This window comes from Panthera tigris, chromosome B3 (assembly GCF_018350195.1).
Source record: "Panthera tigris isolate Pti1 chromosome B3, P.tigris_Pti1_mat1.1, whole genome shotgun sequence".
Lineage (NCBI taxonomy): Eukaryota > Metazoa > Chordata > Mammalia > Carnivora > Felidae > Panthera > Panthera tigris.
Genome location: NC_056665.1, coordinates 27994789 through 28021028, shown reverse-complemented (window position 1 = coordinate 28021028; position 26240 = coordinate 27994789). Strand labels below are relative to the sequence as shown.

Below are 26240 nucleotides of genomic sequence, written 5' to 3'. Positions count from 1 at the left end.
ACCAATGAGTAAAGTTTAAGATATTTTTTCCCTTAGAGTATATTTGACTAATGATGTATAATTGAAAAGGCCCCTGAGATGCTTTTCTTTGTGATAAATGTAGGTTAATTTGCTTGTTACCAGTTGTAGATTTTGCCTTTTTATATTGAATTTTAATTTTTGAAGATCAAAATCATTGCTCTGTTTTAGAAGTAAAAATATATAAAGTTTATTCAAAATCTTTCATTCATCTCTACTGCCCATGTTCCCCTCCTTGTCTCCCTGTAGATAATTATTATTATTTGTTTCTGGTTTATCTTTCCAGAGTGCGTATGTGTGTGTCTTTTATCTTGTGTCTTATGCAAGTTAGCATGGTATGTATACTGTTATGCTCTGTGCCTTTTTCACTTAACTATATTTTTTGGGATGATTTTTATTAAATGTTGATGATTGAATAAAAAAGAGGAAATGAAATTTTTAAAAAAATCATCTAATTCTTTAAGAATTGCATTGTGAGTATAATCATTCTGTAAGTTTATTATTTATCGTTACCAGCTTGCTTTCACACGAGATGGGCTCTGTGGCCTGTGGAATGAAATGGTTAAAGATGGAGAAATTGTATATACTGGGACAGAATTAAACCAGAATGGAGAGCTTCCTTCTAGAAAAGGTAAGGACCTTTCACTAGTAGTTTTCATTTTGTAAAGACCTTTATAAATTGTAGTTTATAGAAATTTTGGAATGTGCAATGGGAATATGAGTACCTGAACATAACTCTGAAATTTTGTTTTCTCTTTGGTGATTGTTGTCTAAATTACAGTTAATTATGAGCTACCTGGATTTCATTGTTCTTTGTAAATGAAGGTCTTTTCATTGCAAAGCTACCTTGCTCTGGTGTCCTTCCTCAGTTAATATTTCTTCTTTTAAGTTTTACAATATATCTTGCCTTGTCAAACTATAAATAGTAATTATTATAAGAGTGAGGAGATACAATTATTCCTGAAATTTTTCCTATCTGACTCTTCTATGGGAATATATAAAACACTTTTTGTAAGCCTTTGGCCTGTGGACTGGACTTGGCCCCTTATTTCATTGTATCTTGTATTTTTTGCAGAGAAATACCAGCAAACACTCTTGTTTAGGCCTGTTATGAAAAGTCAACAAGACTCTGTCATTTAGTTGTTCTCGACCTTGGCTATGGCTCAGAAACTTTTGAGTCTTTAAAAAGAAATGGATGCCTGTACCCACCCCAGAAATGTAGAATCTCAAAAACCCACTTGAGATCTGCTGAAGTTGCTGAAGTTTGTTAGTCCCACTATTTGAAAGCCATCAAGGTGGATAAAAATACTACTTTGGGAAGTAGTTCTTATCCTCTTTGTAGAATGAATTGAGATAGTGTCCATTTGAAAATACACTGGAAAACATTGGTATATTTTTTTGGTTACAACAGCTAGAATTTTCTCTTTTTTTCCTGGCATTTCATTGTGAAAATTTCCATACACCCAGAACAACTGACATATCTACATAGTGAGCAGTTGCAAACCCCACAGATCCTACCACAAGTGTTTCTCTTCACTTGTTTATCTCAGGGGTCTGTGGATCTCCATTCTTCTGTCCATTGGTGCATCTTACCTGGCTCCCTTACTTCATGCATATCATTTACTTGATTGAGTTCAGTTTAGCTTTTTGTCTTTCAGTAAAATACATGCATAATGAAATGCATATGTTTTATTATTCCACAAGTTTTGACAAATGTAACTTGTGTAACCTAAACCTCTCTCAACATTACTTCCCACTTAGAAAATTCCCTTGTGCCCCTTCCTGGCCCCTCCCAGACCCCACTTTCTAGATGCAGACATGGGTCTGATCTTTCTTTCTGTTGATTAGTTTTGCCTGTTCTAGAACTTCATGTAAATGGAATGATGTAGTAGTTTGTTCTTTTGTGTCTGGCCTCTTTCACTCTGTAATTTATTAATAGTTTCAGTGGTTCATTACGTTTAAAAAAAAAAGTTTCCCATCTCTTCTTCCCACCCCTCCGGTATTTGTTAATGAATTAAACAATATTTCCCCCAATTTTTTTTTTTTATGAAACACTCATTCTAAAAGATGCTCTGAGAAAAACTATTTACTTGGAAAAATTCAAAGTATATTTCTGATTATATTTGATGAATATGTTTTCTTCTTTTGAAAGTCATATGGTTAGAAAGCAAAGCATAATTTTTTTTTTTAATGTAGGTCCCAATTGAATAGTTTTTTGGGGATCATTTTTTTGGTATTCAGTAAAAGTTTCTATTTTAGGTGTGGCCTGATGTGTGCTTTTTATTGTTAGAAAATACTTTTTTCACAGATAGGTTTATATCTATACCAAATTCCATTTAGAAGACTATGTATGTTGATGGTATTGTAGCTGATTATGAGGAAAATACAGATTAGAGTAGAAATTCTTTAGATACACAGTATTCCTTGTTGTATTTTCAAAGATTACTTTCTTTGGGAAAGGATCTGTTTCTTTCTTCCACAAACAGCCATGCTAGGATAGGTTTTTATTGTTGTCAAGTTTGATTCTTTCATGGCTTATTTCTGGGAAATAGTGGCTTTTAATAATTTCTATTTCCCCAGGAATAAACTTTATTACTTTCTTTTGCAATCAGATGTAGAACTTGCTAGTCCTACTGTTGAGGAAAGAAAGCTGCCTCCCATATAGTACAATTTTTTGTTAATTTTTGGGGATATTCCCCCACAAAAGACAGGCTGGATTATGGTCTCATACTTTTTCAAGTGAATGTTTCTAATTAACACCCTATGTGGGGTTGTTTGTATTTATTATTTTGAGGGAAAGTAGAGGAGGGAATAGGATATTAAAACAAGAAAGTTAAGAGGCTACTAAAAGATATGCTAAGCTTATTTTTTATATTTACTTAGGGCTGCCTTGTATGAAGAATTTAAGCATGAGCTCTTTAATTTATTGTAAACCTTTTTAGTCTATGCAGGTAGTAGAAATATTACCCAGTACTTTGCTTAGCTGCTATATTTTTTCTTGAAAGTATTTTCTCATTATTTCCTTTTATCTTCAACTTTACCAACAAACGGAAGCCACAGTTTGCACAAATAATAGGGGAAGAGCTGGAAATTGAAGCGAGGCCTCTTGACAAAGTTTCGCTGCTATTTCTTTTATACTACAGATATTATTTATTGACACCAGGATCAACTTCTTGTAGTTCCATGGAGCTGATGAGTTCATGTTGTGTATAAGTGTGATAATTGTTTTGAGTGTGTGTATGTGGGTGTCTAGTCAGTACTCTTTATGTGTTTTTAAGAGCTCAGAGATTATTTATTTGAACATGAATGTTTCCATTATATCCTATGCTGATTGGCAGCTTTCCTGCTGTTTTATAACTTTTCTTTGGAGTTGTAAAACATTAAATGTGGGCTTTTTCCCACAATAATTCATGATTATTTGGGCAAAAAAAAGAGTGTGAGCAGATCAGGGGTAGTGTTGGCTGAAGTTTGAGCAACAGTTATGGAGACCTGGTCTGGGTTTGAGGGATGGTGGTATGTGAGGTTATGTAGGAGAAGTGGGCACTGGCCTCCAGGTGGAGGACTGTGGAAAGCAGGACTGGCAGTGGATGTGCAGGGGCGACAGGGAGCAGTGAGCAGGAAGCAGAAGTGTGTTGTGCCAGACTGTAGTGAAATGTACTCTTTTAGGTGCCCTGCTGCATCTAAATCCTGGGAAGTATGCTTGTTGATGCAGTGGACACATTCCCTGGGTGACATGTTTATACTTTGAAGTTTGAAAGCCACTGCACAGAGGGCCGTGAATATTAGGAAAATTAAAGAAGACTCTGTCCTCCTGAGTGGGAACTTGAGTGGGAACTCAAAGAATTAAATCCTGATTCCCTAGCCCAAGGAGTCTCAACCTCTGTTGCTCATTAGAATAACCTGGAGGGCTTGGTTAGACACCCATGGCTGGCCCTTCCTCCGGAGTCTCGAATTTCTTAGAGTTGGGATGGGGCCTGGGAATTTGCATTGCTAACATGTTTCCAAAGTCCCAAGGATGATGCTTGCTTTTCAAAGAGTGTGTCATGTTTCCTTTTAAGGCACAGTCTATTGCTTTGGGAGTTAGAGATGCAGAGGAAAGGAAAAGAACCTCCTCACGTGCTGCTTAGGAAATAAGAATATTAAAGAAAACCAACCATATTCCAAAGCAAATGACCACAATTAGATTTCCCTCATAAACTTATTCTGTTCTCCATAATTAGTTCTTGTTGCTTTGGATCTCGAGTCCTTTATGGAAAGCGTAACCCACCTCTGGGAGTCTGCCTGGTGTCTACTGGCAGGGATGATGTCAGCTTCTGCTGGAGTCTGTTCCCTACAGGATTAGTAGTTCCACTGAGGCTCTGTGTTCTTGTTTATTGAAGAACCATTTCTGGCCTTCACCTTTGGAAGGAAGCAGATAAGACATAAAGCTCTGGTTAATTGATTATACTTAGCAACAGTATCAGAATGGACAGGAGTAAAATTCTTGGCATGATGGGCTTCGTGGCTGTGTGTGATTTGTTTGTTCACCCTGGGGGTTAGAACATAGCAAGGGCAGCGAGGCATGGATGCATCTCTAGGGTCTCTCACTGTCCTGGGAACTACAGAGTGTTTGTTCATATAACATTCTACTTGTATGAAATTAGGCATCTTAATTTTCTCTTTTTGATTTGCTAGCTCTTCCCATATTGTGGGCCTAGAGCACAGGGAAACTCTAATGATAGTAGTGAGCTAATAAATAAGGAACATCCCAACTCTACCTAATTTTATGTTCAGCCTTCCTTTTGCTTGTGAGCATTTCATCATGAATTCTGTGATGTGGGAGCCCATGTTTGTTATTCTGGTCATCTGGAAAGTGCCAAAGACCATTGGGATGTAAAAACACCTTGACAATTTTTAGTTCAGAATTTTGAGTCTGATCCTGAGAAGATGGTATCAAACAGTTTCCACAGGAATCTGACCTGGGCTCTAGAGGGGAATGTCTATGCTCTGACTTTTCCCAGCTGGCATGGAGAAGTGGTTACAGAGAGGAAACCCAGTCTAGTAGTAAAGGGCTCACACTTTTGTTTCTTGATCAACTTGGTAAATTCTGACACATTTTTACAGATTTTGTAAACCAAGGCAGATAATATGTGAATTTGAATTCTATGTGGGAGAGTGCTACTTATTTAGTAGTAGAGATTTTTTTCTTTGGGACAACCAATACAAAACAAAGGGGTAGCAGAAAGCAAACATATGAAGAAAACGTAATAGGGTGGTTCAAGAAGCTTCCAGGGAAGGTCCCTGAGATCAGGTGCCAAGGCCTTATGCCTTGTTCACATCCCCTCACCCTGCTATGCCTTCACATTTACATTCCTCACCCTGCCTATAACAACTCTATAATGGCTATGACCTGTGGGGACAAGCTCTGTTTTTTCACCATGGTATGTACCCCCACCACCAAGCAGAATGCTGGCACACAGGAGGGATCCCATAAATAAGTAATCTGTGTTGTGAATTAGTGAGTACTTTCAGCTTCAGGCCGAAGAGGGGTGTACAAATTCCCCTAAGAAGGATGGGACACAGAGGATAAGTGACCTTTTATGTATCATTCAAGTGAATGCTTTGAGCTTTTTTACTCTGCTATCCATCCTTCTGAGTATTCTTCCTTAATTTTATTTCTCCATCTTTTAAAATCCAGTTATTGGTTTGATCGTTTTTTTTTACTGGAGAATGAAATTTTCCTGTTAAATGAACATAGGTATCTTTTTATTTATTCTGAACTCTTTAAATTGTAAGGTTGCCATGTTACATGTATTACATTACTAATAATGAGCTAGACATAAGAGATAGTTGCACTGTATCTTTATAATGCAAAAGAATATTGGGGCACCTGGGTGGCTCAGTCACTTGAGTGTCCGGCTTCGGCTTGGGTCATGATCTCATGGTTTGTGCGTTCGAGCCCCTTGTCGGGCTCTGTGCTGACAGCTCAGAGCCTGGAGCCTGTTTCAGATTCTGTGTCTCCCTCTCTCTCTGCTCCTCCCCCGCTCGTGCTCTTGTCTCTCTCTCAAAAATAAATAAACATCAAAATTTTTTTTTAATAATGCAAAAGAATATCAAGGGAAATTGGAATGATCACTTCTATGTTTGTGTTCTTTTTATTTTTATTTATTTATTTATTTATTTATTTATTTATTTATTTATTTATTTTTAATTCACATCCAAGTTAGTTAGCATACAGTGCTGTAATGATTTCAAGAGGAGATTCCAGTGATTCATCCCCTGTGTATAACATCCAATGCTCATCCCAACAAGTGTCTTCCTTAATGCCCCTTACCCATTTAGCCCATTCCCTCCACCCAGAGCCCCTCTATGTGTTCTATTAGAAAGTTGTCACGTCTAATCTCTCTTAAAATTGTACTTCTTTGTAAGTAGAAAAAAATTTCAGTGTCGTACAAATACATAATACAGTATCTTTTTTTAACTAGTATTTGATTAGTTGGGACCCTTAGTGTGATGGTTAAATTATGTATCAACCTTGCTGGGCCATGTTGCCCAGATGTTTGGTCAAATACTATTCTGGATATTTCTGAGAAGGTGTTTTTTGGATGAGATTCACATGTAAATTGATGGACTTTGAGTAAAGCAGATTACCCTATAATGTGGGTGGGCTTTATCCCAAGCAGTTGAAGAGCATGAATAGAAAAAAGACTGACCTTCAGCAAGAATGAATTCTGCCTCCACATTTCCTTTGGATGCAAACTAACATAACTGGTTCCTGTGTCTCCAGTCTGCCAGCCTGCCCTGAAGATTTGGGGCTTGCACTTCTATAATTGTATGAGCCAGTTCCTTAGAATAAATAGCTTCTGCCTCCCTCTTTCCCTTTCTCTCCCTCTCCTATACATTCTTTTGGTTCTCTTTCTGTGGAGAACCCTCACTAATGTGCTTAGTTACCCATAGTTTTCTCCTACAATCAATCAGTCTGTCTGTCTATCTATCTATAGTTTATTTTTTGAGAGAGAGAGAACGGGAGAGGGGCAGAGACAGAGGGAGACAGAATCCCAAGCAGGCACCAATCTGTCAGCGCAGAGACTGTTGCGGGGCTTGATCTCATGAACCATGAGATCTCATTACCTGTGTGGAAACCAAGAGTCAGATGCTTAACTGACTGAGCCACCCAGGCGCCCCTCCTGCAATCTATTTTTCAGAAGCAATTGATAGTGAACAAGATTTCTTAAAGTTAGTGATTAAGGTAAAAACAAAACCCAAGTGAACCTTCTCGGATGGTGAAATGCTGATTTTCCTGATGGTGGCCCAAGACTGTTACACGTATACCCCTCCTGCTGTGTCCCCCACAGAAGTGCCTTCTGACTCTAGGCTGCTTCTGCCCCTGGGTGCCAAGCCTTCATACCTTGGCACTCATCCTTCTGTAGGTCCTGGATATAGCAACTTGAATGGAAATCACTTTGGATGGTTTGTAAAAACTTCCTCACTGTAACTGGACAGAAAGGTCTTAAAGTCCTCAGGTCATCCAGTCCTAGTTCCACTTTTTTTTTTTTTTTTTTTTTTTTTTTTTACTCATTTAAAAAAATCCTTTTTTTTTTTTGAGAGAGAGCACACATGTGAGCAGGGGAGGGGCAGAGAGAGAGGGAGACACAGAATCCACAGAAGTCTCCAGGCTCTGAGTGGTCAGCACATAGCCCAACGCAGGGCTCGAACCCACTGACCGTGAGATCATGACCTGAGCCGAAGTCAGACGCTTAACCAACTGAGCCACCCAGGCACTCCCCTAATTCCATTTTCAGGGACCAGCTGGCAGAGGTCTCCCCCTTCAGTGGCCTCTCAGGTATATGGTCTTGGAAGGTCAGCTTCTCCAGTTTCTCCTTCTTCCCAGCTTTCCATGATTTGTGATGTGTTTGGGCGGTTTGTGTTCTGTTTATTTTCTCTCTGTAAACTTTTAACCCTGCATCCATAAAAAGGAGAGCAGACAAATACTGAAGCGAATGTGATGTTGTCTCTGGTCATGCTAATTCTTATTGTTTTAATTATTCTTCTCTGTTGTTTTCTTAACCTCTAGTGACTTCATTCTGCCTTTGCTGTTGTAAATGTTCTCATTTATGCCCCTGAGAATAAAACTTGAGGTATGCTTAAGTGATACTTCTTGTCTGCTTCCTGGTGACTGTCAAAGCTTTTCATCCTGGACAAGAGATTATATGACCAGTATACCCAGTTTAAAATGATCATTTTGTATTCTTATTTGTAAAATTTTAGAATAGTATAGGTCAGGCATTGGCCAATTTTCTGTAAAGGGTCAGATAGTAAATATTTTAAGCCTTGTGGACCATAACTATGAGGTAAGTATGAGACCCTGCAGCTGTTGTACCAAAGCAGCCAAAGGCAAAATTAAGCAAATGGATGTGGCTATGTGCCGATAAAACTTTATTAACAGACCAAAATGTGAAGTTCATATAATGTTAATATCACAAAATATTATTATTCTTTGATTATTTTTCAGTCATTTAAAAACATAAAATCATGGGGTGCCTAGGTGGCTCAGTCAGTTGAGTGTCTGACTCTCGGTTTTGGCTCAGATCATGATTCTAGGGTCATGGGATCGAGCCCTGCGTTACCCTGAGCATGGAGCCTGCTTGAGATTCTCTCTCTCTCTCTGACCTCTGGCCCTCTCCCCTACCCTCTTTCTTTCTCTAAAAACAAAAAGTAAAATCTTTTTTTAGCCTTTGGGTCAAACACAAATTGGACTTGGGCTAGAGTTGGCCCCTGGCTCTGTCAGTGGACCCCACAGTGGAAACCCAGGGCCTAGCAGTTAGAGCCAACACTGTGTTCTAGCCCCAGCTCTGTTTCCCTGGCTAGGACCTACTCTGGGAAGCACAGTTTCTACATATGTGAATGAGAGACACCAAAGCCTGTCTCCGTGAAAGGTCATTTGTAAAGCTTAAAAAGGATAATATTGTTTGGCTAGATGCCAAACTATGTAGTACACATTGGTTTATTTTCATTTTTCGTTAGCTGTCCCCCCCCCCTTAATATCCTGCTTTTTGGGGTATCATTTCTAAAATTAAATGTATCTTGTTTCTTAAGATACTACTTTGTTCTCATACTTCCCGTGTTATTAGGTTAAAATAAGGGGCTAAATAAATCACTTATTTAAATTAGTGTTTAGTTTCTCAGGTCAAGATAGAGGGTTATCTACTGCAGATGCAAACTGTTTTCCCCCTATCCTTAATACATTTCCTCATGTCTTAACTGGCCCAAGGCCATGTCCTGCTCTAGCTTTCAGGACATAGCTCATTGCCTGAAAGTGCTTCTTCCAGACTCTTTTCCAGCTGTCTTCCCTGGTCCTTGATAAGTCACTCAGGACCTTGCCAAAGCCTGATTTGTATTGATTAGTTATGTATGTGATACATATTTTCTAGAAGTTCTTTAGGGCTATAGAAGGTATCTTTTACTTTTGTATAAAAGTGTTTACCATGGTACTTTGATGTGCTGGGTGGTAAATACATGTTTGTTGAACTTAATTGAAATTTTACTGTAATTTTAGGGAAAACCATTTAAACAATTTTTATTTTTAAAAGTAATATGGTGCAATTTATTCCTTTTAGATGTTCAGTTCAATAAGTTTTAAAGACATATATAGATTCATGTAGCCATCATTGTGATTACGATTCAGAACAGTTTCATTGTCCTTAGAAAAACTCCCTTGTGTTGTTCCCTTGTGTCACACATTTCCCCAACCCCTAATCCCTGGTAACCACTCATCTGTTGTCCATCACTGTAGTTTTGCCTTTTTGAGAATTGTCATATAAATGGAATTATATGTAATATAACATTTTGAAATTGGCTTTATTTACTCACTAGTTATATCTTTAAGATTCATCCAAAGTGTGTACCAATAGTTCTTTGTATTAGAGTAATATTCCATGGTTTGTACCACAGTGTTTATTCATTTTGGTTGTTTCTTTTTTTTTTTTTTTTTGGTAATTATAATCTGCTATGAACATTTCTGTACAAATTTTGCATGAATATAGTTTCCATTTCTCTAGGATAAATACCTAGAGATGTATGACTGTTGGGCTATATACTAAGTGTATGTTTCACTTCATGCAAAACTGCCAAAATTTTTTTTCACAGTGGCTTTATTATTTTGCCTTCCCTCCAGCACTGTGTGTTAGTGCCTGTTGTTCTGTATCCTTGTCAGCACTTGGTATCACCAGTACTTTTAATTTTAACTATTCTTACAATTATGTAGTAGGAGCTCATCTTGGTTTTATTTTGCATTTCCTTAATGGCACGTAACGTTAAATACCCTTTCATGTCATCCTTACATCCTGTTTGATGAAGTTTCTGTTTACAATATTTGTTAATTGGTTAATTAGGTTGTTTTCTTTTTATTTAGTTTTGAGAATTTTTTTTATGGTTTGTATTCTCATTACAGGTCCTTTCTCAGATACATGATTTGTAAATATTTTCTCTCAGTCTGTACCTTGGTTTTTTATTCTCTTAATAGTGTATTTTATAATTTTTTCTTTTATGGATTGTGCTTTTGATCTCATGTCTAAGAATTTTTTTGCCTGTTGTCTGGCAATGAAGATTTTCTCCTATGTTTTCTTCTAAGAGTTTTATAGTTTTTCATTTTATTATTAGACCATTAGTCCATTTTGAGTAAATTTTTGTATAAAGTACAAGGTTTGGGTTGAAGTTATTTTTTATTTTTGCACATGGTTATCCAGTTTTTCTAATACTATTTTTTCCTATTGAATTGCTTTTGTACTTTGTAAAAAATGAATTGACTTAATTTGTATGTGATTATTCCTGGACTTTCCAGTCTGTTGCATTGATATGTGTCTATCCCTTTGCTAATGCCACACTGTTTGCTTACTGTGGCTTTATAGTATTAGAATTGGTTTTAGGACTGTGGCTGAGTACTGAGTATTAAAATTGACTCTTCCAACTTTATTGTTTCTTTTCATAATTGTTTTATTTATCCTAGTTTTTTTGCTTTATATGTAAATTTTAGAATCAGCTTCTCTAATATCTACAAAAAACTTGCTGGGCTTTTGATTGGTATTCTGTTAAATCTATAGATCAGTTTGGGGAGAATTAACGTCATTACTATATTTTGTCTTTCAATTCATGAACGTAGTATATCTCCATTTATTTAGGTAGTGTTTTATTTCTTTCATCAGGATTGTGTACTTTTCTGCATACATTTCCTATACATATTTTGTTAGTTTGTACCTAAGTATTTACTTCTTCTGGAGCTATTGTAAATGTTGTAAATTTTTTTTGCTTTCCAACTGTATGTTGATATTATATAGTATGTCTTCTACATTATGTCTGTTACGTAGAAAATATGTAGATGATACTATATATTACATTTTTGCGTGTTGGCTTTGTCTCCTGTGACCTTGCTAAATTCACTAGGCAGTGCTTGTAGAATGTTTCTTGGGATTTTCATGAAGGCAGTCATGTTGTTTTTGAATAGGAACAGTTTTTTTTTTTTTTTCCCATTTTTCTTGCCTTATTGCATTAACTAGGACTTATAGTACAGTATCAAATATGGGTGAAGAGAGTGGATATCATTGCCTATACATCAATTGATAGTATCAAGTGATTCTTATTTCTGTTGGGGGGTTACATTGATTGATTTACAAATATTGAATCAGCATTGTATTCCTGGGATAAACTCCTCTTGGTTTTGGTGTATTATTCTTTATATGTATTGCTGGATTCAGTTTACTAATATTCTATTGAGAATTTTACATCTATGTTCATGAGGGATATTCATTTATAGCTGTTATTTTTTGTATGATTGACCCTTGAACAACATGGGTTTGAAGTGTGTGAGTCTGCTTCTATGCAGATAGTTTACAGCGTTGTACTGTAAATGCATTTTCTCTTCCTTATCATTTTCCTAATATTTTTTTTTTCTGTAGCTTACTTTATCGTAAGGATGTAGTATATAATACATATAACATACAAAACGTGTTAATTGACTATATTATCAGTAAAGCTTCTGGTCAACAGTAGGCTATCTACTAATAAAAGTTATTAGTAGATAATTTTTTTGAGGAGTCAAAAAGTTATATGCAAATTTTCAACTGGCAGGAAGTTGGCACCCCTGCCCCCCGTGTTGTTCAAGGGTCAACTGTACTTTTGTTTGTCCGGTTTTGGTAAATGAGCTGGGAAATGTTCCTCCTCCCATTTTCTGGAAGAGATTGTAGAATTGGTATAAATTTCTTCTGTAAATATTTAGTTGAATTCTCCATTGAAACCTTCTAGGTCTTGACATTTCTAGTTTGGAAGGCTTTAAACTCTGAACTAAATTTCTTGAATAGTTATCACACTATTTAGCTTATCCAGTTCTTCTTGGGTGAATTTTGGTAGTTTGTGGTCTTTGAGGAACGGGTGTATATCCTCTAAGTTGTTGAATTTGTGTATTTAGAGTTGATGTAGTATTCCCTTATCCTTTTAATATCTGTACTGGCTCTAGAGATACCCTTCTTTCATTCCTGATACTTGTAATTACTGTCTTTTCTCTGTTTTTCTTTTCCCAACAGTCTTGTGCATAGTTTATCAATTTTATTTATCTTTTCAACAAATCAACTCTTAGTTTCATTGATTTATTTTTCTGTTTTTCTCTTTTCAGTTTTATTGATTTCTGCTCTTCATTATTCACCTCTTTCTGCTTGCCTTGGGTTTATTTTGCTTTTCTCTTTCTAGTTTCTTAAGGTGGAAGTTTAGATTGTTGACTTCAGACCTTGTTTTTTTTTTTTTTTTTTGTAAACATAAGCATTTAATATTATAAATTTCCCTGTAAGGACTGTTTTAACTGCACCCCAGAAATTTCGATGTGTTTTCATTTGATTCAAAATATTTTTAAATTTCCCTGGAGACTATTTTAACCTGTGCATTACTTTGAAATGTGTTAATTTCCCAGTCTTTTGACATTGTCTTGTTATCTTTCTGTTAATTGATTTCTGATTATATGCCATATAGACAGGCCATATATACTTAGTATAATTGATTTCAGCTCATTTAAATTTGTTAAGATTTGTTTTATGACCCAAGACGTGGTCTATCTTGGTGACTATTCAATGTATACTTTAAAAAGAATGACTTCTGCTGTAGTTTGGTGATCAACGTGTAAAATGTTGATTTTGTACTTTTGGTTGAGGTCATGATCTTCAGTACTTTATTATTGCTGGTTTTCTTTCTACTAGTTCTATTACTGAGAGGGTAGTTTAGATATCTCTAATATAATTGTAAGTTGGTCCATTTTACCTTGCAGTTCTCATTTTGTGTTTTGATGGCTTATTGTTAACTTCATATGCATGTAAGATTGTTATGTTTTCTTGAAAATTTACCCCTTTATTATTATTGCTCTTCATCTCTGGTAATTTTCTTTGCTGTGGAATCTGTTTTGTCTCATATTAATAAAGTCATTTCACCTTTCTTTTGATTAGTGTTTCTTGGTATATATTTTTTCCACCCATTTACTTTTTTTTTTAAGTTTATTTATTTATTTTGAGAGAGAGAGAGAGAGAGCGCACGCAAACATGCAAGCATGCAAGCAGAGGTGGGGCAGAGAGAGAAGGAGAGAGAGAATCCCAAGCAGGCTCCATGCTGTCAGAACAGAGCCTGATGCAGGACTCGAACTCATGAACCACGAGATCATGATCCAAGTGGAAATCAAGAGATGGATGCTTAAGTGACTGAGCCATGCAGGCACCCCTCCACTCATTTACTTTTAGTTGCCTTGTATCATTACATATTAAATGAATTTTTAGAGATGGCATATAATTGAGTCATTTAAAAAAATCCATTCTGACACTTTGTCTTTTAATTTGTGTTTAGACTATTTATATGTAGTATAATTAATGATATGTTTCGGTTTAAGAATATCATTTTATTTGTTTTTTTACTTGTTTTCTGCTTTTTTTTCCTGTTTACCTTACCTGCCTCTTTTAGGGTATTTGAACATTTTTTTAGTATTCCATTACAATTTTTTTATTGTGATTTTTGAGTGTATTTGTTTATAGTTTTTTTAATGGTTGCTATAAGGGATTACAAAATGTGTACTTAAACATTTTGGTTTATTTAAATCAGTATTTTACCACTTTAATTGAATGTAGAAACTTTACCACCTATAGGTATCTTTACTCTTCTCCCTTTATGTTATAATTGTATTATTTATATATTACTTCCACATGCTTTGAAAATCTTATTAGACAATGTTGAAATTTTTGCTTTCAGTCTTCAAATGAACGTAAAGAAACCTAAGAGAAGAATAATTTATTTACTGTTATATATATCACTGCTATTGCTCATTATTTATTCCAGATGTTCCAAATTCCCCTCTACTATTGTTTCCTTTGTTCTTAAGATCTTTTTAGCAATTCTATTAAAATAGGTGCTGATGACAAATTCTCTTAGTTTTTCTTCATTTGAGAATGATAGATCTATTTGCTGCATGTAGAATTCTAGTTAATAGTTGTTTTGTTTCAGCACTTTAAACATGTAGAACCCTAATTTTAGTCCTTATACCATAATTGGCCTTTTGATGCCATGACATCAGTTTAAACCTTGGTGATGACTGAGACTTTTAGGGGGAAAAGTGCTTCATAGGAAGTGAGTTGGTACTTGACCGGGAAGGAGAGGACCATACGGTGAGGTGGACGTCAAAAACGTGAACTTTACAAGTATCCTTTGTTATGTAAATATAGTTCATCAAGTGACCCCTGTGGTATTGGTGTGGGAGTATATGCCCCCAGGGGGCGTTCATTTAAGGTTAATCATTACCTGTGGCAATGGTGACAAAAATTCCATTTGCCAATTGTGAGTAATTTAAATAGAAGTTCTCTGAGGAGTCTATTGTGCTTCTCAAGTAAACTTGATGACTCCTCTTCTAGGCGAGGTGGAAGTGTCATTGAATGCTTTCCTAAAGAGCCCAGCATAGTGTATTCTGAGAAGTGGAATGAATTCTTTGGTCAACTCCAGAGGGGTGTAAGGAGTAATGGTCCTTGTCCTTACAAGGATAAGACAAGTGAGGCCTCATATTGGGGCCTTATAATACATAGGGATGTATCACCTTGATTTATATTTTCAAGTTTTCTTTCTTTTTTAATCTTTATTTTTGAGAGACAGAGAGAGAGACGGAGTGCAAGTGGAGGAGGAAGAGAGAGGGAGACACAGAATCCAAAGCAGGCTCCAGGCTCTGAGCTGTCAGCACAGAGCCCAATGCAGGGCTCGAACTCACTAACCTCGAGTTCATGACGTGAGCCAAAGTTGGACACTTAACTGACTGAGCCACCCAGGTGCCCCACCTTGATTTATAGTTTCGATGTCTGTGAGGCAAGAGATTCTTGGAGTTCTTTACCCCCAAAAGATCAACACTGAGGCTATGGCTCAAAGGTTTGTAAAAATGTGCATATGGGGCCATTTGTTGGTTAGAAAGTCCAGTGCTAAAACAGCTGTCAGAGGTTTTGCTAATTGTACTGGCCTTTGGGTCCCATCCTTTCTTAGGGACACCCTCACAAGGGGATGAAAGCAGCAGCATTCCATTGAGCTCCATCACATATGATGGTAGAGATGTTGTCCATAAAGTGTGTGAACTCCAAGTTCTGTTCATTCAGTTGATCTAAGGGGCTCCCCCAGTAGCCATGGAGAGGGGTGACTTTCAGCATTGTGGCATTAGAAAAGGGACTGAGAACAGGGGAGTCCACCCCCTTGTACAAGTGGGCAAAGGGGCCCAGGTTTGGTTCCATGTTATAGCTGTGTCAAGCTTGTAGGGAGGTTGCTTCCATGACCCAAAGCATAGTGGGGAGCTGAGTGTGGACGGTCATAGGCTCAGGTTCTTTGGGAGCCTCTGTTTCCAGGAAAACTCAGTATATGGCCAGCAGTTTCCACTCCAATGATGCATAGGGTAGGGCTGGTAAGAACCCTTACATCTGAAGCCCCTGGGCAACATGTTGTCGTTACAGGTGGTTCGGAGACTCCAGGGGGCCTGCAAGTAAGGAAGTAAGTTTAGGAAGTAAGTTCCTTAGTAAGTTCCTAAGCCTCTTTAGTGAAAAAGTCTCTGAGGGTGTGAAAAAGGAGTATTTGTTATTAATTTCCTAGGCCTGCTGTAACAGAATACTACAAATTAGGAAGCTTAAACAACAGAAACGTATTGTCTCACAGTTCTTCAGTCTACAAGTCTGAAATCAAGGTGTCAACTGGGTTGTATCCTTTTGAGGGCTAAGAGAGAAGGGTCTTCCAAGCCTCTCTCCTTGGCTTCTAGATGACATTGTCTCCCTGTGTTTTCACATTGTCTTTCTTCTGTGTATATCTGTGTTCTGTGTTCAAATTTCCTCTTTTTGTGAGGATACTAGTTATACTGGATTAGGGCCCACCCTAATGATTTCATCATTAAAACATTTTTTTTAATGCTCATTTGTTTATTTTGAGAGAGAGAGAGAGATAGAGTGAGCAAGGAAGGGTCAGAGAGAGGGGGAGAGAGAGAATCCTAAAAGACTCTGCACTGCCAGTGCAGAGCCTGCTGTGGGGCTTGAACCCACAAACAGTGAGATCATGACCTCAGCCCAAATCAAGAGGCATACACACAGACAACTGAGCCACCCAGGTGCCCTCCTGATGGCTTCATCTTAACTTGGTTATCTGCAAAGACCGTTTTTGCAAATAAGGTCACATTCATAGGTACTGGAGATTAGAACTAAAACATCTTTTTGGAGGACAAAGTTCATTGTATAACAGGTCCCATATTTGTTAAGCCAATTTATAATTGCTAAATACTTAATTTTAATTAATTATTCATTGTGTCAGAGCATCTAGGCCTACGATGGGATATTTTAGGGCAGTAGTTGCTATGACCAGGGGAAATTTAGGCAAGACAGTAGTTCTGATGGTTAAAATAAGGCATACCTGTTGTCCTATAGATTATATGTAGTAATTTTCCTAAGATTATAGGGGGTGCTTTGTTTACATTTAGTGGGATCTCCAGGCATAAATGTAATCTGAGCCCCACTATTGATTAAAATCCCTGGAGGTTTGCCAATTGGTGCATTTTAGCAGATACTAAAGTTAATTCAGAACCTGTAACATATATAAAAATTCTCAACAAGATACTAGCAAATAGAATTCAACAGTACATGAAAAGAATTATTTATTATGATTAAGTGGGATTTATTCCTGGGATGCAAGGCTGGTTATTTCTACACCACATTCCTAAGATAAAGGATAAGAACCATATGATCCTCTCAGTAGATGCAGAAAAAGCATTTGATGAAATACATTCTGGATAAAAACTCTCAACAAAGTAGGAATAGATAAAACAACCTCAACATCATAAAGGCCATATGTGAAAGACCCACAGCTAATATCATCCTCAGGGAGAAAGTGAGAGCCTTTCCCCTACGGTTAGGAACAAGACAAGGATGCCCACTCTCACCTTTACTATTTAACATAGTATTGGAAGACCAAGCCTAAGCAATCAGACAACAAAAGGAAATAAAGGGCATACAGATCAGCAAGTAAGAAGTCAAACTTTCACTATTTGCGGACAACATGATACTCTATGTAGAAAACCTGAAAGACTCCACCAAACAATTGCTAGAGCTAATCCTTGAATTCAGCAAAGTTGTAGGATATAAAATCAACATGCAGAAATCTGTTGCATTTCTGTACACCGATAATGAAGCAGTAGAAAAAGAAATTAAGGGATCAGTCCCATTTATAATTGCACCAAAACCAATAAGATACCTAGGAATAAACCTAACTAAAGAGGTAAAAGATCTGTGCTCTGAAAACTATAGAAGACTTATGAAAGAATTGAAGAAGACGCAAAGAAATGGAAAAGCATTCCATGCTCATGGATTGGAAGAACAAACATTCTTAAAATATCCATACTACCCAAAACAGTCTGCGCATTTAATTCAGTCCCCATGAAAATACCACCAGCATTCTTCACAGAGCTAAAACAAACAACCCAAAAAAATTTGTGTGGAACCACAAAAGACTGGAATAGCCAAAGCAGTTCTGAAAAAGAAAACTGGTGGCATCATGATTCTGGATTTCAAGCTATATTATAAAGCTGTAGTCATCAAGACAGTATGGTACCAGCACAAACACAGACACATAGATCAGTGGAACAGAATAGAAAACCCAGAAATGGACCCACAACTATATTGGTCAGCTCATCTTCGACAAAACAGGAAAGAATAGCCGATGGAAAAAAGACCGTCTCTTCAACAATGGGTGTTGGGAAAACTGGATGGCGAAATGCAGAAGTATGAACCTGGACCACTTTCTTACACCTTATACAAAAATAAACTCAAAAGGGATGAAAAACCTAAATGTGAGACAGGAAATCATCAAAATCCTAGAGGAGAACACAGTCAGCAACCTCTGAGCTTGACCAGAGCAACTTCTTAGTAGATATGTCACCAGAGTCAAGGGAAACAGAAGCAAACGTGAACTACTGGGACTTCATCAAGATAAAAAGCTTCTGCACAGTGAAGGAAGTAATCAACAAAATTAAAAGGCAGCCTAACAGAATGTGAGAATATATTTGCAAATGACATATCTGATAATGGGTTAGTACTCAAAATCTATAAAGAATTTATCAAATTCAGCACCCAAAAAACAAACAACTCAGTTAAGAAATAGGCAGAAGAATGAATAGACACTTTTCCAAAGAAGACATCCTGATGGCTAACAGATCGTGAAAAGATGCTCAACATCACTCATGTTCAGGGAAATACATATCAAAACCATGATGAGATATAACCTCACATCTGTCAGAATGGCTAAAATTACCAACACAGGAAACAACAGGTGTTGGCAAGGATGCAGAGAAAGGGGAGCCCTCTTGCACTGTTGGTGGGAATGCAAACTGGTGCAGCTACTTTGGAGAACAGTATGGAGGTTCTTCAAGAAACTAAAAATAGAACTGCCCTACAATCTAGCAATTGAATATTTGGTATTTACCCAAAGGATACAAAAATAAAGATTCGAAAGGGTACATGCATCCCAGTGTTTATAGCAGCATTATCAACAATAGCCAAACTGTGGAAAGAGCCCAAATGTCCGTTGACTGATGAATGGATAGGGAAGATGGAGTGTGTTTCATCAAGAGAATGAAATCTTGCTATTTGAAACGATGTGGATGGAGCTAGAATGTATTATGCTAAGTGAAATAAGTTAATTAGAGAAAGACAAATACCATATGATTTCATTCATGTGGAATTTAAGAAACGAAACATGAACACAGGGGAAGTGGTGGGAAAAAGAGAAGAGAGGGAAACAAACCACAGAGAATCTTAGCGATAGAAACAAACTTAGGGTTGATGGAGGGAAGTGGGTGGGAGATGTGCTTGATGGGTGATGGGTGTTAAAAGAGAGCCCTTGTTGTGATGACCACTGGGTGTTGTATGTAAGTGATAAATCACTGAATTCTCCTGAAACCAATATTGCATTGTATGTTAACTAAAATTTAAATTAAAAACATGAAAAGTAGGTTTACATATTTTTAATAATTTTTAAAAAAGTTTTATTTGAGAGAGAGAGTGTGTGCGCACAAGCAGGGGAGGGGCAGAGAGAGAGGAGAGAGAGAATTCCAAGCAGGCTTCATGCTGTCCGTGCAGAGGCGGACATGGGGCTCGACCTCACGAATTGTGAGATCATTGCCTGAGCTGAGATCAAGAGTCAGATGCTTAACTGGCTGAGCCACACAGGCGCCCCTAAACATTTTTAAATTAATGGAATTATCATTCCATATATGTTCATTGTAAACAAGTTTAATCAACACAGCCGAGTATGAATAAAAAGAACCCTGTATTATAGAGTCATGAAAGCTCATTTATCTTTTTGTTGTATAAGTTCTTTCAGTAAACTTTGGGGTTCCAGTTGGGTCAAATTGTGGACCTTTGTTTCAATTTAATTTTTTTTTCCTCCTAAGAGCTTCAAGTCAGTATTGTCAGGGCTAGGAGCCTCCCTCATGGCACTGGTTGCTTTATAGGATTTAAGGACCCTGGTGTACACTGGCCTTGAATTAACCCCTTTGCTGTGCCCACTGCTGCCGTGGATGTTTTCTCTACAGACTTGGGGATCAGGATCTTTGTTGTGACAGAGGCGTGGGCAATGGAGTGATGGGTGTAGTGGACCAGTACAGGGCCCACAACCCAGAGGGTAATGCTTTGAAACCATTCTCTGCTTTAACCTTGCCTTTTCTTTCTGTGCTAGCCTTTGATTCTCTGTCTTTGTCTCTCTTTCCTCCCCTTCTCCCTTCCCTCTCTCCCTCTCCAAATTGTCTCAGTATTCTGGCATTTTCTGTTTTGTGCAGTAACTCATAGTGATGATCTTCTGAGTTGTTACAGGAAAGATTTGGGGTTCTGGTGACCTGCCTCTTCCTCTACAGAATGCCAGTCAGTCTCCAGGAGGTTGGGGTCTACATATCTAGTAAGATTATTTGTGTCTGGTGAGGAGCAAATGGGATGACACATGCGAGCTGGGGCCAAGTCCTCCATGCAGATGCTGGTGTTCCTCTGTCATATAGCAGGTTGGAGGTGGGCTTCTGAGCTTTCACTGATGGCAGAACTGAAGGTTAGAGATGTTGACTGATCTTATGCCTAACTGCTTGTAAAAGATTGAATTTGGAGAATCAGGTTTTCATTCCAGGACACTTCTCTCACACTTGTGCAAAAACCCCAAAATTTTGCAAACCCCTGTTCTTAATTAAAAAACTCAGTAACAATTCTTTCATTATTTAGTTTTTAGCAAAAAGACAGTAACTTGTTAAAAACACAAGTGCCATAGTTATTTGGCCTCTCCTCTCACTTGTCTTACTTTAAAAAAAAAAAGTTTTATTCTGTGTGGCCTTAGTTTGTTACATTAAGAGAGGTTGTGGTATCTAAAACACTACCATTGTTACTTGAAAAACAAATAATCCAGTGAAGAAATGGGCAGAAGACATGAATAGACACTTTTCCAAAGAAGACATCCAGATGGCCAGAGACACATGAAAAGATGCTCAGTGTCACTCATCATCAGAGAAATACAAGTCAAAACCACACCGAGATACCACCTCACACTGGTCAGAGTCGCTAACATGAACAACTCAAGAAACAACAGATACTGGTGAGGATGTGGAGAAATGGGAACCTTCTTGCACTGTTTGTGGGAATGCAAACTGGTGCAGCCGCTCTGAAAACAGTATGGAAGTTCCTCAAAAAATTAAAAATAGAACTACCCTACAACCCAGCAATAACACTACTAGGAATTTATCAAAGGATACAGGAGTGCTGAGTCATAAGGGCACATGTACCCCAATGTTTATAGCAGTTCTTTCAACAATAGCCAAATTATGGAAAAAGCCTAAATGCCTATCAACTGATGAATGGATAAAGAAGATGTGGTTAATATATACAATGGAATACTACTTGGCAATGAGAAAGAATGAAATCATGCCATTTGCAGCAGTGTGGATGGAACTGGAAGGTATTATGCTGAGTGAAATAAGTCAGAGAAAGACAGATATATGTTTTCACTCATGTGAATCTTGAGAAACTGAACAGAAGACCATGGGGGAAGGGAAGGGGAAAAAACAGTTACAGAGAGGGAGGGAGGCAAACCATAAGAGACTCTTAAATACAGAGAACAAACTGAGGGTTGATGAGGGGGTGGAGGAGAGGGAAAGATGGCTGATGGGCATTGAGGAGGGCCCTTGTTGGGATGAGCACTGGGTGTTGTATGTAAATGATGAACCATGGGAATCTACCCCCCCAAACCAAGAACACACTGTACATACTGTATGTTAGCCAATTTGACAATAAATTGTATTAAAAAAAAACCCAAAAAAATCTACCATGTTGTTTGGTCAGTTGCATTTACACTGAGTTAGTAAAATTATATCTTCTGTGCTAGTGATCCTTAATACTGGCTGAATATTAGAAATACTTAGCAACTTAAAAAAGGTAGTGCCCAGGTCCTGTCCCAGAGCAACTCAACCAGAATCTCAGGTGACAGAACTCAGGCGTGGTATCAAAGATATGTGTGCGCATGTGTATATAAGTGTGTATATGCATACCCCTCACCCAGTGCTTCTGAGGGCTGAGAACCTCATTCCAGGTCTTTTTCTATGACTTAAGCAAACATTAGTGCTTAATTTAGAGGTGCTATGTGATTTTATATTTGCAGTGTATAAAAATGTACATATTTCAAAAAACATCTGTCTACCCTTTGGCCACCTGTGCCTCTAGCCCCACATTTCCACTGACACTTCACGTTACTTAATTATCCAACAGATCATTGAAGGCTTACTTCTTGGCTTGCATTGTTCTAGGTACTTGGGATAACCAAGTACCAGATGAAGAGAGGGAAAAAATCCTGTCTTGGAGCTTATATTTTAGTTTACGAACGATTGCCAATTTGGTGAATGTAATGTAGTATTTTATTGTTTTAGTTTATATTTTTATAAACATGAGTTTGAGTAACTCTTCATAGCATTAGTCATTTGGGATTTCTCCTGTTTGATATCTGATAATTTTCTTACAGAATACGGGAGTTTCTTGAGTACTTGTCACTTGTTGGTTTTAGTTATTTTTAGATACTCCTGTTTGTAATATGATATCTCTTTCACAGATTTATATGTGTATTTCTAATTATGTTATGTAGAAAATAATTCATTTAGTATTGGCCTTCTAGGATAGGACATGTTTATACTTCAAGGTTTAGGTGAGCTGTGTCTTTATTTGCTCTGTAAGGAGTTTCATGACATTTGTTCTTGACTGAAACCTAAATTGTCAGTAGTCTAAAGTCATGGTTTTCAACTTTTGGGTCCCAAAACTCCTGAATTATACTCTGTCAATGGTGGTGGTCCTGTGTAGCAGTGGTTCTCGGTGGAATAGGGCAATATATAGAGTTAAAAATGATTTTTGAATCATGCTTCCATTACACATCCTCCCTTCTTTTGGATGCACTTGGGGGTCACTGGATAAAAGCAGTTCACATGAAATTCAATTAGGTGATATCAAAGCTAAGTTTCTGGGGGGCACCTGGCTGGCTCAGTGGGTAGAACACATGACTGTTGATCTTGGGGTCATGAGTTTGAGCCCCAAGTTGGGTGTTGAGATTATTTAAGGAAATTAAAAAAAAAAAAGACTAAGTTTCTTAGTTGTGAAATGTAGTAAGGAATTGATGGAATATTTTAGAAGACATGCTTCAAAGAAGAGTTTGAATGATATATTGATTTCTTTATTAAAAGGTTACTGGGCCATTCATTACTTCATAAATCACTCTGTACCTTTTATGGTGATGATTCATATAATTTTCTTTTAATCCTCAAACTTTCAGCTAATGTTGAGTGTTGTAATGAACTTTCCATTTTTGGGAGGGACATTTGCAAAGAGACTGACAAGTGGATGCTACATTTTGAAAAGGAATTTATAGATATTTTTTTGATTTTTAATTTTTTAGATGATGGAGTTGATACTCAAAGTGGAACAAAGAAAGAAGATCTGAATGACAAAGAGAAAAGAGATGAAGAAGAAACTCCTGCACCTGCATGTAGGGCCAGATCAATCCTAGAGAGCTGGGTATGGGGCAAACAACCAGGTATGTATTCTGAACTTCGGAGATTCTGGTACTTTGGAAAGTATCAGATGGACCAGATGGACATTTGTTTTTTGGTAGTGGAATTCTTTTTTTAAAATTTATTTTAGAGAGAGAGTGTGAGGGAGAGGAGCAGAGGGGAAGCGAGAGAGAATCTTAAGCTGGTTTCATGCTCAGCACACAGCCCAAACGTGGGGCTTGAACCCATGACCCTGGGATCATGGCCTGAGTCGGAATCAAGAGTTGGATGCTAAGCCGACTGAGCCATCCAGATGTCCCAGTTATGGAATTCTTTAAAAAATTTTTTTAATGTTTATTTATTTTTGAGAGAGAGAGAGACAGGGCGCAAGTGGGGAAGGGGCAGAAAGAGAGGGAGACACAGAATCTGAAGCAGGCTCCGGGCTCTGAGCTGTTAGCACAGAGCCCGATATGGGGCTTGAACTCATGAACTGCAAGATCATGACCTGAACCAAAGTCAGACACTTAACTGACTGAGCCACTCAGGCACCCCCAGTTATGGAACTCTTAAAAATTTAACTTAAAATTTTTTTTATATTATGGTAAATTCTACATAACATACAATTGACTGGTTCAACCACTTTTAAGTATACGATTCAGTGACATTAAACATGTTCACAATGTTTTGTAATTATCACCACCATCCATTTACAGAACCTTTTCATATTCCCAAACTGAAGGAAACTTTATACTTATTAAATGGTAACTCCTGTTCTTCCCTACCCTCAGCCCCTGGAAACACAATTCTACTTTCTGTCTTTAGGATTTTGACTAGTCTGGTTACCTTGTGTAAGTGGAATCATAAAGTATTTGTCCTTTTATGTCTGGCTTATTTCATTATTTAGCATAATGTCTTCAAGGTTCATCTATGTTGTAGTATGTGTGAGAATTTCCTTCCTTTTAAAGGTTGAATAATAGTCCATTATATGTATAGATCACATTTTGTTGATCCTTTCATCCATGGATGGGCATGTTGCTGCTATCTTGTAGCTGTTGTGAATAATGCTGCTATGAGTGTAAGTATACATAAGTTCTGCTTTCAGTTATTTGTGTATATACCCAGGAATGGAATTGCTGCATCATGTAGTAATTCTGTGTTTAATTTTTTGAGGATCTGGCAAACTTTTCCACAGTGGCTACACCATTTCATTTCCAGCAGCGTATGAGTGATCCTGTTTCTGTGTGTCCTCACCATCAATTGGTGTTGTCACTTTTTTTTATTATTAGGTGTGTGGTGTGGTATCTCATTGTGGTTTTAACTTTAAGAATCCTGTGGCTATTTACCATCTGTGTATCTTCTTCAGTAGAATACCTATTCATGTTAGATTTTTCTTTTTCTTTTTATCATGGTGTTTTTACACTTCTGTATATATTCCAGATACTAGTCCTTTGTCTTATCTATGGTTTGCAAATAATTTCTCTCAGTTCATAGCTTATCTTTTCACCCTCTCAACAGTGTCTTTAGTGCAGCAAAAGTTTCAAAATTTTGATAAAGTTCAGTATAGATTTTCCTTTCTTTTTCTTCCTCCTCCTCCTCTTCCTTCTCTTCTTTGCCTAGACCTTGAGCCTGAAGATTTTCCTCTATGTTTTTTCTCTAAAAGTTTTGTAGTTTTATGTTTTTCATGTATGCTTCTGTTTCATTTGAATTAAATTTTGTGTGCAATGTGAGGTTTAAGTCAAGTGTTTTTATTTTTTATTTTATTATTTTGCTTATAAATAATTGCTCCACCATTTTTTGAAAAGGCTACCTTTTTTTCATTGAATTGGTTTTGCACGTTTGTCAAGAATTATTTGGGTATACTTGTGTGGTCTATTTCTGGTTTCTCTATTCTGTTCTACTAATTCATATATGTATCTGTCTGCCCACAGCATGCTCTTCATTACTATAACTAAGAGTAAGTTTTGAAATCAGATAGACTGGTTCTTCCCACTTTATTATTCTTTTTTCATATTGTTCTAGCTGTTCTGGTTCCTTTGCCTTTCCTTACAAATTATTAAATAACTTTTGGATAATTTAATATCCATGTGTTCATTGCTAGTATATAGAAATACAATTTATTTCTATATGTTTATCTTGTATCCTGCAACCTTATTACTCTAGGAGGCTTTCTTGAATTTTCTATGTAGACCATCAGTTTTATTTCCCCCTTTCCAATCTATGTGTTTTCTATTACATTTTTTTGCCTTATTGTTCTGGCTAGAACTTCTTTACTATGTTTTATAAAAGTGGTGAGAGCAGCCTTACTTTATTCCTGATCTTAGGGGAAAACATTTAGTCTTTTCATTGTTAACTATAATGTTAGCATAAGTTTTATAGATGCTTTTTATAAAGGTGAAGAAGTTCCTGTCTATTCCAGTTTCCTGAGAGTTTTTATTGTGAATGAGTGTTGAATTTTATCCAATGCTTTTTCTACATTGCTTGATTTGTCATGTAATTTTTCCCCCCTTTAGTTTGTTAATATGAAGGATCTGATTTTTGACTATTGAACCAGCTTTGCATTCTTGGAATAAACACCACTTGGTGATGATGTTCTTTTTATTAATTCTAGAATTAAGTTAATTCTACTTACTAATATTTTGTTAAAGATTTTTTGTGCCCATAT

General features: G+C 37.1%; 1 protein-coding gene across 1 annotated transcript in view; it reads left to right on the top strand.

The window, feature by feature from the left end:
• The window catches only part of HERC2 (HECT and RLD domain containing E3 ubiquitin protein ligase 2), a 268303-nt gene that overhangs the window by 11963 nt on the left and 230100 nt on the right, over nt 1-26240 (top strand). Inside the window, 2 exon segments of the mRNA XM_007098938.3 lie at nt 535-649; nt 23485-23622. Coding sequence (XP_007099000.2) covers nt 535-649; nt 23485-23622 — 253 coding nt within the window.